At 35.0% G+C, this 14,409-nt stretch overlaps 1 protein-coding gene across 1 annotated transcript; it reads left to right on the top strand.

Moving 5' to 3' along the window:
* Positions 1 to 1,347: 1,347 nt before the first annotated feature.
* Amy2a4 (amylase 2a4) lies at positions 1,348 to 12,960 on the top strand. The gene is made up of 10 exons (NM_001160150.1): positions 1,348 to 1,670; positions 2,001 to 2,147; positions 3,224 to 3,412; positions 4,145 to 4,375; positions 6,042 to 6,175; positions 6,853 to 6,975; positions 7,068 to 7,167; positions 8,331 to 8,449; positions 8,558 to 8,683; positions 10,730 to 12,960. Exons 1-10 carry the CDS (start codon positions 1,503 to 1,505, stop codon positions 10,917 to 10,919), a joined length of 1,527 nt encoding a protein of 508 aa, NP_001153622.1. The 5' UTR covers positions 1,348 to 1,502; the 3' UTR covers positions 10,920 to 12,960.
* The last annotated feature ends 1,449 nt before the right edge of the window (positions 12,961 to 14,409 follow it).

Genomic DNA, 14,409 nt, shown 5'->3' with positions numbered 1-14,409 from the left:
AAGAGTAAATATTGTAAGGGATAGAGCCATCTTTGGTGTCATAGCCTCTATTCCCCTCTTTTTGTTTTTGCAAATATTGTTTCAAAGTATGATGGGCTCTTTCAATGATACCTTGGCCCTGTGGATTATAGGGCAATCCAGCAATATGTTTCACTTGCATTTGTTTGCAAAATTGACTAAATTTAGAAGAAGTATATGCAGGACCATTATCTGTCTTTAGCACTAGGGGCTTTCTCCGTGCAGCCCAAACCTCTAAGCAGTGAGATATGACACGAACTGCTTTTTCCCCTGTCAAGGGAGAAGCATGTAGGACACCAGAACTGATATCAATGGACACATGTACATATTGTAATTTACCCAAAGCTGGGAAATGCGTGACGTTCATTTGCCGAACATCTAGGGGTCGCAATCCACGAGAATTAATGCCCACGGAAGGTGCATTAATAACTCTACACATTTACCACACCATAGGACAATATCTTGAGCTTCTGTTCATGTGAGCTTAAACTTCTGTCGCAGTGTAGAAGCAGGGACATGATAAAGTTGATGAAAATTCTTAGCACCTTCTATAGAACTTTGTGATAGGAAAACCATATCTCTGGTGGCTGAGTCACCAATTGCATTTCCCTTAACCATAGGTACAGGTAATCAACTCAGAATGAAAAGCCAGTAGCTATCAACAAGGCGGAGGTGCCACTGCTAACCCTGTGGCCACAGAACCCTTACTGCAGCTCTCAAGTGAGATTGAATGCCTCATCTTTTATAGATTTTACATAGATTGGAAAGGCAGTAATTTTTTACTTTGTATGAAGTATTATGTCAGGAAGAAAAGATATTTGGCTAAGGAGAAAAACTAACACGTGCACAATGAACTCTACTGCTTTGAGCCCTGATGATTCAGTCTATGGATTGATGAAAGGAAAGGGATATTTCACAATTCCAGAAGTATTTAAATTTAATGCTATCCCCCTTATATAATTCTATTGATTTAGAGTACTTTCTATAAATTGGCAACTTGCACAAAATCTTAACTTTTTTCATTCTCACTTTTACTACAGTAGTAGGTGCATGGCACAATGCAGCATCTTAAAATTAAATGAAAATACTGAAATAATGAAAAAAAATCTTAAGTAGGCGAAACAAAAAGAAGTGAATTGATACTCCCATTTCTATTTGGAATGGTGCAATACAAAGATTTAGAGATGAAACGTCCCAGATATATTTGATTTCAGTTGTAATTCTCCTTGTACGGGTTGGTGGAGGTCACAAAAAGTAAGATATAGTATCAGTCAATTAGTAATTGATATTTAAAAGAATTAAGTTTATTCTCCATGGGAGTTTCTGAAGAACCTTCAGCTGTGCACATCATTGCTACTAATCTCTTTCGAATGATAGACTGTACCTTAAATATTTACTCATGAGCATTTACTTTGGAAAATGTACTTTTTGTAGAAATATAAATAGGCGCTAGAGAGAAAGAACACTGACAACTTCAAAGCAAAATGAAGTTCGTTCTGCTGCTTTCCCTCATTGGGTTCTGCTGGGCTCAATATGACCCACATACTTCAGATGGGAGGACTGCTATTGTCCACCTGTTCGAGTGGCGCTGGGTTGATATTGCCAAGGAATGTGAGCGATACTTAGCTCCTAAGGGATTTGGAGGGGTGCAGGTAAGATAACTTCACAAATAAATGCAGAGCTTACTGTGCTCACATCATATTCTAATCAAGACTAGTGACTTTAGAGCACAACTTCATTTCACACATGACTTTGCTGAGAAAGAAAAAGGATTGGTAGTTGTGGCACCTTTGTACTTATTGTAGAATATCAAGAGGACCTCTGCAATGTCCTTCCATAATATCTGGTGATATTATGATACACAACAGAAGTGAATGTTTATAGGTTAAGAAGTAATGCCAGATTATTGATAGCTTTCTATAAGATTTAGGTATGTAACATAAGCCATCATCTGGTACTAATTATAACTGTTTTACTTGTAGGTCTCTCCACCCAATGAAAACGTTGTAGTTCATAACCCATCAAGACCTTGGTGGGAAAGATACCAACCAATCAGCTATAAAATCTGCACAAGGTCTGGAAATGAAGATGAATTCAGAGACATGGTGACAAGGTGCAACAATGTTGGTGTAAGTGAGGACACATTTTCTTTAAAAATTATGGAAATATTATGTGGAAATATTTCTCTTTTGTGTCTATTTCTTTTTGTTTAATCAAGATTTAAAGTTCTAAAATTTTACTTTACATTTTATGAGTTATTGAAAATACACTTTTATCTTATTGTCAACTTTTATTGGATTTTTAAAAATTTACATTTCAAATATTATCCCTTTTCCCGTATTTCCCCAAGACACTGCCTCTCCCACCCCTTTGCCCCTGCTTCTACAAGGGTGTTCCCCCACCCACTCACCCACCTACTACTCCATCTCTGCCCCCTCAATTCCCCTACACTTCGGAATTGAGCCTTCACAGGACCAAGGGCCTCTTCTCCTATTGATGCCCGACAAGGACAAGGCCATCGCCTGCTACATATGCAGATGGATCCATGGATCCCTTCATGAGTACTTCTTGGTTGGTGGTTTAGTCCCTAGGAGCTCTGGGGTGTCTGGTTGTTGAAATCCTTGCATAACATACCGTTTGAGGGTGAAGGAATAGTACTCATAAAGTAAAATATTGACTTTTAAAATTAATAAGTGTTAAAACATCCTAAAGTATTTTTGTGGGCACTGATTGATATGTGAGGATTAAGTCGTTTTCTAACCACAATTTTTAGGTTTTCTTACCCTATTATTATTTTAGGTGGTAAATATCTGCTTTGTTCTATAATGAAGAGATCGGTACCTTTCCTCTGGTCTTTAGCCATGTAGTGTATAAATTAAGCTATGATCAATCTCCTTGTAACCCTGTAAAATGTCAAATACAATAGGCTCAAATATATACCTTGCCCTACATTGTCAAAACAGACCTTTTGTTTGTAGTTCTGGTAGTGTCTGTTTCTTTCTTCTTAAGAGCTCTATATCTTTTTTCCATGTATAATGACTATAGTTGATCTTATTTCACAGCAGCTTCCTTTTTCACTTGACTCACTTTTCTAAAGTGAAACTACAAAGCATCAGGTGAAATGTTTTGGAGATTTGCTGTGAGATTGCAATGTAACTACAGTTTTTTTTTTAGTACAACTGAAATATGCACTTTTCTTTGTTAGGTCCGTATTTATGTGGATGCTGTCATTAACCACATGTGTGGCGCAGGCAATCCTGCAGGAACAAGCAGTACCTGTGGAAGTTACCTCAATCCAAATAACAGGGAATTCCCAGCAGTTCCATACTCTGCTTGGGACTTTAACGATAATAAATGTAATGGAGAAATTGATAACTACAATGATGCTTATCAGGTAATGAGAGAAATGATGGAAATAAAGAATATGTTTCTACATATGCACAGAAATTTATGAAATGCTATTGGACACAGGAAAAAAGAATGCTATTAATACAGAATGCTAAATAATAGAAAGGAAAAATGTCCTGTATTATTTTTACATTATTTTGTAAGGATACACTAGGGTTAATGATAAAGGCAGAAATGCTTTCTTGAAAATGTGTCTGAAAAAGCGTGTTTTAATCAATTATATAAATATGGTAAAATGGAAATCATTAGAAATACAAATCATATATAGAAACAATTTTCAGACTGAGTTACAGTCTCCATTTTGTAGCAGTGTACTTAACATGAGTTACTTCTTGGCTTTGATTTTTTCACCTATGTAAAATGAAGAGAAATGATGGAAGAATAAAAGAGAAATGGAGAAGGAAATGTGGAGAGAACGAGAGAGAGAGAGACAGAGAGAGAGAGAGAGACAGAGACAGAGACAGAGACTGAAAGAAGAGGGAGTCTCAGAAATGAAAATAGGCCAACTAAGATACTCATCTATTTTAATCTCTGACATATTCTTTATATTTACAACAACAAAAAATAGTTTGCATCCACATTAGAACATGAATACATTCTATGTCCCAATTAAAACCCATATAAAATTTGCTATTGATAAATGTGTAAATGGCTGAATGAGGAAATGAATTCTCAGGCAGAAATGACATATTATAAATCAATCATTTTCTCCCAACAGGTCAGAAATTGTCGTCTGACTGGCCTTCTGGATCTTGCACTTGAGAAAGATTATGTTCGTACCAAGGTGGCTGACTATATGAACCATCTCATTGACATTGGAGTAGCAGGGTTCAGACTTGATGCTGCTAAGCACATGTGGCCTGGAGACATAAAGGCAGTTTTGGACAAACTGCATAATCTCAATACAAAATGGTTCTCCCAAGGAAGCAGACCTTTCATTTTCCAAGAGGTAGACCAATATATAATTTTTAAAATTTTGATATTATTGTTTAATTACAGTGTTTCTTCCTTCCCTTTCATACCTCCACATACTTCCATGTACCTACCCTCCATACTTTCCTTTAAGTTCATTCTCTATGTTTTTACTTAATGTTATTATATGTATATGTGTGCATGTGTATGTACAAATTTATGCATATGTATATATATAATTATATACATATATATAATTATATATATAAACAGATACATTTGTGTATGTACTCAGACACATAACACTGATATATTTCATAGTGCTTCGTATGTAAGTAATTCAGCTCAGATATTTCTTCACATATGTATGATTTAAAGGTTGACTTGTTGGTACTAGACCACCAATTGCTGTGCTCTTCCCTCAGGAAGACTCCTTGTACCTACTATTCCTCTATTTTCTATAGTTCTTTGCATAGGATTTAAAGCTCCATGGGATTTTCTTTAAATATATTGGATTTCTCTAAGCATGTAATTATAATGTAGGTTAATAACACAGTTTCATGTAGACTTATCATTCTGTCCTTAAAAGTACAAATGTTGTTAATCAGAAATACCACATTTAATTATTTTTTAAAACTTGGTTATTTTAATTATTTACATTTCAAATGTTGTCCCCCTTCCTTATGTCCCCTCCCAAACCCTCTCATCCCATCTCCCTCCCCTTTTCCTTTAAGGGGGGGTACTCCCCCCACCCACACACTCCAGCATCAACCCTCTACCATCCCCCTACACTGGGACATAAAGCCTCCACAAAACCAAAGATCTCCCCTCCCACTGATTCCAGATAAGGCAGTCCTCTGCTACATATGTACCTGGAGCCATGGACCCATCCCATATACTTTTTTTTTTGATGGTTTAGTACCTGGGAGGGCTTGGGGGTCTGGTTATTTGATATTGTTGTTGTTCCTATGGGGTTGCAAATTCCACTTCAGCTCCTTCAGTCCTTCCCTTAACTCTTCCTTTGGTGTCCCAGGGCTCAGTCCAATGGTTGGCTGTGAATATTTGCATCGGTATTTGTTAGGAGCTGGCAGAGCCTCTCAGAGGATAGCTATGCCATGCTCTTGTAAGCAAGCCTTTCTTGGCATCAGCCATAGTGTTTCAAGGCAGTGATATCTTCATTAATCCATCTCTTATATCCAAAGATTTCATTTTCCAACACAGAGAAATCATAATGCTTATTGTCTCAAGTTAATTTTTCTGATTTTGAGTTTTGTTTCATGTTATTAGCATTTGTAGGTGTTTAAGCAAATGGATGACCCCTTTTCTTCAGCAGTGCTGTCACTTGAAGTGCACTGAGGATGACACCTTTCTGTCTCAAATTTCTTTAGAAAGGTTTATTAGTTTGTAAGTGCTTCTAATGTTGACAAGATAGCAAATGTTACCTTATTGTGAACTAGGGAATTTTCCCTTCTGGCAATAATCCTAGAGGATAAAAATGACTTTTGTAATTTGAATAATAATTTGCTTTCCCCCAATATTGTGACATATGGTTTATGAATAAAATCAGCATGTATGTGTACAGAAAGCCATTAGGAATATTTTGAATAACATAACTATTTTTAATAATTCTAAATAATATTATCTTTCAATAATATGATTTAAAAATACACTTAAAATAACACTTGCCCCAATGTCTCTCCTAGGTCATTGATCTGGGTGGTGAGGCAATTAAAGGTAGTGAGTACTTTGGAAATGGCCGTGTGACAGAATTCAAGTATGGTGCAAAACTTGGCACAGTTATCCGCAAGTGGAATGGCGAGAAGATGTCCTATTTAAAGTAAATATATATCATTTCATCATGTGTTCTATAATACATTTGTTGTCATTTGGCATCAGTGAGATATATCTTAAATATCCTAACTTAAATAATTGATTATTAGTTAGGCTTATTGTTTATCAACCCTTAATTAATCATGTTTTTAATTTCATATATCAATCATCTGATAACAGTGGTAATCCAAAGTATCACTTAGTGATTTTTGTCTTGTTGTGATAAGTCCATTAGATTCTAAGAATGTTTGTTCATCGCCTACTAAAGATAGATTAGTATCCCAAGAATAGTTATACTCAGAAATGATCCCTATAATGTGGCCATAGTATGGAATTTCCTTATGCTACATTAGAGAATTAACTGAAAATTTCAAAAGTGTGTAATTTAAAGGCACAGTTACAAATTCATTTTCATTCTATATTGTATAATACGGATATCTTAATTCTCAAGTCCATAATATTACAATAAAGGAAAAAAGATCTAAAGAGAAAAATTTCAGAAAAAAAAATTTATATAGTAAGACCTAAATGTGGATAAAATTTCCATTTATATTACCATAGAAAATTATATATATATATGAAAGACTCCTCATGAAATTGTCATTTATTTTGACAACTGAGGATGCAATATGTAATGTTATATTAAGCATTGTGGAATAATAATGTGCTTTTATAAAAATGCAGGAACTGGGGAGAAGGTTGGGGTTTGGTGCCTTCTGACAGAGCCCTTGTGTTTGTGGACAACCATGATAATCAGCGAGGACATGGTGCTGGAGGATCATCCATCCTGACATTCTGGGATGCTAGGTAGGACAACATTCTTTGCTGTCCTTGGGTGTGCATTTAATGACAGTAAAGTATTATATACTTCTGCTTTAACACTATTTTGAACCTTTCAGAATGTATAAAATGGCTGTCGGATTTATGTTGGCTCATCCTTATGGATTCACAAGAGTAATGTCAAGTTACCGTTGGAATAGAAATTTCCAGAATGGAAAAGTAAGTCTTGGAGTTGTCCAAAGCATATTTTAATCTAGAGAAAAAAGTGTTTCTGTTTTAAGTTCATATGCATTTATAGCATTTGGAATTATTATTAAGTGTTCATTCATGGCAGTTTTCTAAAGTAAGGGCAATGAAGAAGTACCTGATATTGAAAATGAAATAGTTGAAATACTAACAAAATGCAGAGTGAAAACAATTATGCCTGATAAAGCCTTGACTCATAGATTTAACATTGAATTATGCCTGTTAACACCAAAAGGAATGTCAAATTCTTTCTGCCCTTGGTACAATAAATGCTGTCATATCAAAATACTTTCATTTTTCCTGTATAATAGGAAGCATCTTATCTGATGATGATTAAGGGAATTATAGTAGGTAGGAGCTTTGAGAATCACAGAACAGTGATTTGATAAAAAAAAAATCACTGTGAGCCTTGACTGATATCCAATATGTGTTTATTAGTTTCATACATTTAGACAATTTCAAAAGTTAACTAACCAATGAGACTACCAAATATCTTATATGTGAAATATCATATCTCAGTGGAAAATACTAGCCTTATAGAGAAACATCAAATATATATAAAAGTTTTACTATAAATTTGCCAGTTACTTTTAATTTTCTTTGAATATAATCCCTTTGTTGTGTATTGAAATTTATTCTTTTTTAAAAGGGCTTTCATGAGTAGAATGATCTTTCTTTAAAGGTATATTCAAATATTTTGCCATCATAAGATGTTCACTTATACTTTGGTAAACTTAATAATGTCAGAACATTTTAGGACATTTAATAAACTATTGGTATGAAGTTAAGTAAAAATAACTTAGAAATTGTTATATTAGAAAATTTTTATAGATATTTTAATTTTTATAGTAGCCAAGAGCTATGTCTTTCTTTTATGTGCATACTGAGGCACATTCATATAGTGCATAGTGATGGAAATATTTCAGGGAGTAACTAGAGTCTGTTTTAATATGTTCCTAGAGAACTTCAATTTGCACATAAATTAAGAACTCAGTGAAGGTCTGTGAAAACACTGAAGGATTTAGATAACACTGTAGAGACAGGATTAGCCCACTGGACTTGGGTTTGGTTTTCTCTAGTGGCAAGAGTCAGGGAGCTACAGGCATTCAAATGACTTGATTCTTTCAATAATTAAGGATCAGAATGACTGGATTGGACCACCCAATAACAATGGAGTAACAAAAGAAGTGACCATTAATGCAGACACTACTTGTGGCAATGACTGGGTCTGTGAACACAGATGGCGTCAAATCAGGTAGGAATGTCCCGTTTAGATCTTGTCTAATAAGGAAGTTGTTTAACCTTTTATTTTAAATTGTTGAATTAAAGGGTACCAGCATTTCTCATGATATTGTGCTTTTAGGAACATGGTTGCCTTCAGGAATGTGGTCAATGGTCAGCCTTTTTCAAACTGGTGGGATAATAACAGCAACCAAGTAGCTTTTAGCAGAGGAAACAGAGGATTCATTGTCTTTAACAATGATGACTGGTAAGTGGATATTGATTGGGGAATGGCTGTATAATATTATACTCTAAGATGATTCTTTTCTTTTCTTCTTCATTTATATTTTTCATATGTGAAAAATCTTTTAGACAAGGAATTTAAGCCACGATTGAATGTTCAGTATACATAAGAAATATGATATATGCTTTCCTATTTTTCCCTTGTGTTAATAAAATTTTGTTATTGTGTTCTTTAACTACAGCCTTCAATGGCATAGCATACATTCATATTTATGTACTCATTTGAAATATTTCACAAACCATATAAATAGTAAACATACATCTTAACATCATAAAACAATGGGCCATATTAGTACTGGAATACTTTCCCCAGTATCTTTGATTATTACTTATATATTTATCAATTTTACAGTTTTCAATTCTCTATGTGTTTTAAATGTTTTAAAGGCATATGTGAATTGCCTCTGATTTATGAGTTTCTACAAGAGGTTACTTACTCTGCCTTTAAAACCATTAATAGTGTCTATTCACCTGTAGTACTTCTGAGTCCTCCTTCATGGTTCCTTCAGATCTAGGTCAGATATGAGGAGTGGTGCTCACAGCCTTTCATCTGAGTATGGAAAAGGCTGAAGCACCCATATTTCTGGGCACTTGTGCTCACCTTGATCTGCATAGTGAGTTTCAGTATAGCCATGGCTATGAAGAGAGACCTTGTCTCACAAAACAAAACAAAACAAAACAAAACAAAACAAAACAGAACAGAACAGAACAGAACAGAACAGAACAGAACAGAACAGAACAGAACAGAGCAGAGCAGAGCAGAGCAGAGCAGAACAGAACAGAACAGAACAGAACAGAACAGAACAGAACAGAACAGAACAGAACAGAACAGAACAGAACAGAATTCTAGCTTAGAGAATCTCTTTGGGAGCCAGTTACCTCTCTCAATTTAAAATCAACTTTCTATCAGGTTGAGAAGACTTTTCTATAATGCCTACTTGATTTACTACAACAAAATGATTGAAGTATGTAACTTTTTTTGAAAGGTCACATGGTTGGTTGTTTAGGAGAACTAGAATTATTTCATGCAGACACTTTTCTATTACAAACCTAAAAAGTGTCCATAGAAATGCAAGATTATGTTTAATTCTAGGAAAAAAGTTATTTGTGGCATCATGCAATTGAAGAAGTTTTGAAAAATTAATGGTATTAAAATTAAAAAGAATCACCAGAGTGTATGTCCAGCAGAGGACAGCCTGGAAACAATGATGGTCCTCGCGGGAGGGCTTTAGTGTTGAGCTTCCCTGGGTTCTCTGTGTTTCTGTCTGGGCTCTACAGGCCATGAAACCAACACACATTTAAAACAATGCCTTTGGTATAGAGAGTTCACCTGCTCCCACGGGCACATGTTTTGTATTTGGATTCTCTTTACTGAGCTCTGAATTCTTACTGTTTTATAGCAGTAGGTTGGGCATTTATTATTTTGTGGTGGAGATATATATATATATATATATATATATATATATATATATATATATATATATACATATATACATATACATATATATGCACATGCACATGCACATACACATTCACATACACATACACACACACACATACACATATACATACACATATGTGCATATACACACATGTATATGTACAGATATTATACACAGATACACAAACATATATGTAAGTATATATACATACATATATATGATCTTTTGCATTTGACTGGGTTGAATATATAATAAATACTACCTCCTGCTGGCACATACTGTGATGTCATCTCTGGAGATAAGGTTTTATAGCACAGGGTTGGGCATTTATTATTTTGTGGTGGAGATATATATATATATATATATATATATAATCACATATCTATATATACATATAGATATACACATATATATATACATATGTGCATATACACACACATGTATATGTACAGATATATATATATACACAGATACACAAACATATATGTATGTATATATACATACATATATATGATCTTCTGCATTTGACTGGGTTGAATATATAATAAATACTACCTTTTTTTTTTCAGGGCTTTGTCAGCCACTTTACAGACTGGTCTTCCTGCTGGCACATACTGTGATGTCATCTCTGGAGATAAGGTCGATGGCAATTGCACTGGACTTAGAGTGAATGTTGGCAGTGATGGCAAAGCTCACTTTTCCATTAGTAACTCTGCTGAGGACCCATTTATTGCAATCCATGCTGACTCAAAATTGTAAGAATCTATATTAAAGAGATTTGGATTAAGCATCAATTGCATGTGTTTCTTTTTCATATGCTCTGTACTATATTTTTATTTCTATTTTGTTTCTTTATTTTTATGTTTCCATGTGTGCTTTGTCTTCTGAGCCCTGGAGTGTATGTAGGATGTTTGAACAACCCTGTGCTGTGGCATAACCTCTCTACATTTTCCCATGAGCTGTGCTGATCAAACTAAATCCATGAGGCTTCCCTGGAACTCACTTTTATCTGCTATTCTATGTTGTTATCTCATATGCCCTTTAATTCTTGCAGTTTATTTCCTTGTAGTAAAAACCATAGACAACTGTCTTAATTAGGGTTTCTATTCCTGCACAAACATCATGACCAAGAAGCAAGTTGGGAAGGAAAGGGTTTATTCAGCTTAAACTTCTATACTGCTGTTCATCACCAAGGAAGTCAGGACTGGAACTCAAGCAGGTCAGGAAGCAGGAGCTGATGCAAGGCCATGGAGTGATGTTCTTTACTGGCTTGTCTCCTCTGGCTTGCTCAGCCTGTTCTCTTATAGAACCAAGACTATCAGCTCAGAGATGGCACCACCCACAAAGGAACCTCCCTGCTTGATCACTAATTGAGAAAATGCATTGCAGCTGGATCTCATGGAGGCATTTCCCCAATTGAATCTCTTTTCTCTGAGATAACTCCAGCCTGTGTCAAGTTGACACAAAACTAGCCAGTACAACAATAAACTTGAATAGGCAAATATCTTAAAACTCACATAAAATCATCTGATAACAACATCCTAAATATCCTAAGCATTAGCAGAATGTCTAAATGTTTTTTTCTAATAAATTCTCAAATATCTTAATAGTGTTCTGGCAAATATTTTGCTTTACTATTACTATAAATTCTTTCATGTAGCCGTTTTAAAGTATGAAAATTTATTTTCAATAAATTTCATTGACAATCTAATTACTCATTAAACATGCTTTTGGCTACTTGGAAAATCCATCATTGAATAATTTCTTCTCATGACTGTTTTCTTCAAGTTCCTTTCATAATTAATTTTTCCAGGAAAGAAGTTTCCTCATTCCACAATACCCACCTGTTTCTTTTTTGGTGTTCTGTTATGCATGGCCTGTGGTTCTTGTGATCGGGGAGACCCTTGTTCAGTAGAATGTCTCTGCTGGCGATTTGGCGGCTTGTGTGACCGCTGATGTTTAGGGTACTGGGGTTTTAGGAACTGGCATAACCTTGGATTCTGGATAAGTCATTGTCTCTGGTAGAGCAAAGAGCTTCTGCCAGAGTTGTGGTATGGGACATGGAGATGAGTGAAGGGGCCACTGTTGGGGAAAGTTCCACAGGCTCTGAGGAAATGTTGGTGGTCTGCCTCAGGGCCTGACCTGATAGAGCAGGGTGATTCTGCTGGAGCTATGGGTCAAGATATGGAGACCTGGAAGGCATGCACTTGTACCTGCTGTGCTATGTTGCTGGCTCATCTGTACTTTGATTTTTAAAGTTTATTTATTTTTTACCAATAGCCTTAAACAATGAACTTGAATAGGTAGACATGATGAATTGCACATGTAATCATTAGATAACTTCATCCCAAATTTACTATGCATTAGGAGAAAATCTAAATTTTTTTTCGAAGAAAATAATCAGAACTTTGGATGGCTTCCCAAGAAATATCTTTTTACCATTAATATGATTTCCTTCATGTTCCCCTATATATTTTATGAAAAAGTGTTTCAATATAAATTCACTCACTTATTAAACATGCTTTGGTTACTTTAAATCTCATCATTGCTCAATTTCCTCTGGTGGCCATTTTTTAAAAAAAATTGTCTTATAAATAGTTATTTCAAGAAAAAAATATCTTTTTTTAATTCCACAATACTAACAATACTGACAGCACATATTGTAACCTATCTTGTTACTCAGTTAATGGCATTCTTTGTTTGGTGTACAGAAGCATTTTAGTGTCATGAATTCCTGTTCTTATTGTATGAGAAATTGCAATCACATTCAGTAAAGCCTTCCTTTTGCAAATGAGTTTAAGCATGTGTCCTGTGTATACACTGGCAGATAACTTCCCTGATATATCCCTCTTTGATATCTTTTAGATTACCACATTACAATTGCAATGCTTTATAGTCAAGGTATCTGATCTGCTTACACTCCTGCACATTCCTCATGGGCCCCAGCTGAGAATGCTACCTCTGGTTCTTGCATCTCTTGACCACATCATATTCAATGCTCACACTTTATGCAGCTTTCAGGGTAAATTTTACCCTATCCTATTTTCAGCTAGTTTAATATTCATCACCTCTGATTCAAAGTTTATTTTCTGCAATCTCATGGAGTACTACTGGTAGCTGACTTTAGTGTATAATTCTGGGTCACCAGCTTTGATTTCCCAAATGTGTGTATAATGGAGAATCTAGGGCAGTAACCCCTGAGCAGATGTAGATGCCTTCTTTGTATTTTTTTTTTTATTGAAATAGATTTTGTTTCCTAAAATATATTTTGATCATCATTTGTCCTCCCTGCCCAGGTCCTTCACTCATCACTACACACTCATCTACTCTTTCCTTTTCTCCACTGTTAGAAACAATTAGGAATCTAAATAATAATGATAAAAATAATAATAATACAAAAAGTTTTAGTAGTTACAAATTAATAATTAGCAAAATACCATGAATATCCTAGAATTATTTTTTGAAGTGTTTACTGCTCAAGTGTGGTCTTTTGCTGTGTATTATAATGGTAAATATGGGATCCCAAGTTCTAAGGCAAGAGAATCTACACATAAAAAAGTTATGATCTTGCTGCTTAATTTAAAACTACTGGTTGAATAAAGATCCTGACACCCTTTATCTGGGCAGAAGAGAGGTGAGGTTTTGGTTCCCAGTCTTGAGATCTGATGCAGGATCTTGAGAGGGAAGGAAAGGGAGAGAAGGTTGATAGAGAAGATACCATTGGGTAGGTGAGTATGAAAACATGGCCACGAGGGCTGGCCAAGTAGAGGTAATAGCAGTCCAGAAGGACCATAGCACGTTATAACTTGGGGTCATTGATGGGAACTAGACATTAATAGCCTAGAGGGCAGATATCTGCCCAGCCCCTGTGCTGATTTAAAGGTTATTATAAATGTACAGGTCTTGTGTCTTTTATCTGGGAACTGAATCATCAAAGGCAGGGTAGAAACCCCCATTTGAGGTTAAATATTTGCTACAACAATTTACTTTGTAAAATCACTGTGAAATTTAAAATTTGCTATTTAAGAATATATCACTTATCTATTTTTACATCTTAACTTCCATAGAAGATAAATAAGAGTGGATATAAGTAAGTGACTTTAAGTAACTAAAAATAATATTTAAGAAAGAAACCAATGTACTAATCATAGTTTTATTAATGTAGAAAGTCGTTGTATAGTTTGTTTTCTATTCTTAGACTATAGCCATATCCTAATGCTCGAGTGCTTTCCAAGCATTGAAAACATCT

The sequence above is a fragment of the Mus musculus genome, chromosome 3 (genome assembly GCF_000001635.26).
Source record: "Mus musculus strain C57BL/6J chromosome 3, GRCm38.p6 C57BL/6J".
In the NCBI taxonomy this organism is placed as follows: Eukaryota; Metazoa; Chordata; class Mammalia; order Rodentia; family Muridae; genus Mus; species Mus musculus.
This window is presented reverse-complemented; position numbering and strand designations above follow the sequence as displayed.

Excerpts from the sequence above, each read along its gene's own strand:
- Amy2a4 (NM_001160150.1), top strand. The coding sequence starts at position 1,503 with ATGAAGTTCGTTCTGCTGCTTTCCCTCATTGGGTTCTGCTGGGCTCAA. Across the intron at positions 7,168-8,330 it reads GAAATTTCCAGAATGGAAAA|GATCAGAATGACTGGATTGG; the intron begins GTAAGTCTTGGA and ends TCAATAATTAAG. Across the intron at positions 8,684-10,729 it reads GTCTTTAACAATGATGACTG|GGCTTTGTCAGCCACTTTAC; the intron begins GTAAGTGGATAT and ends TTTTTTTTTCAG.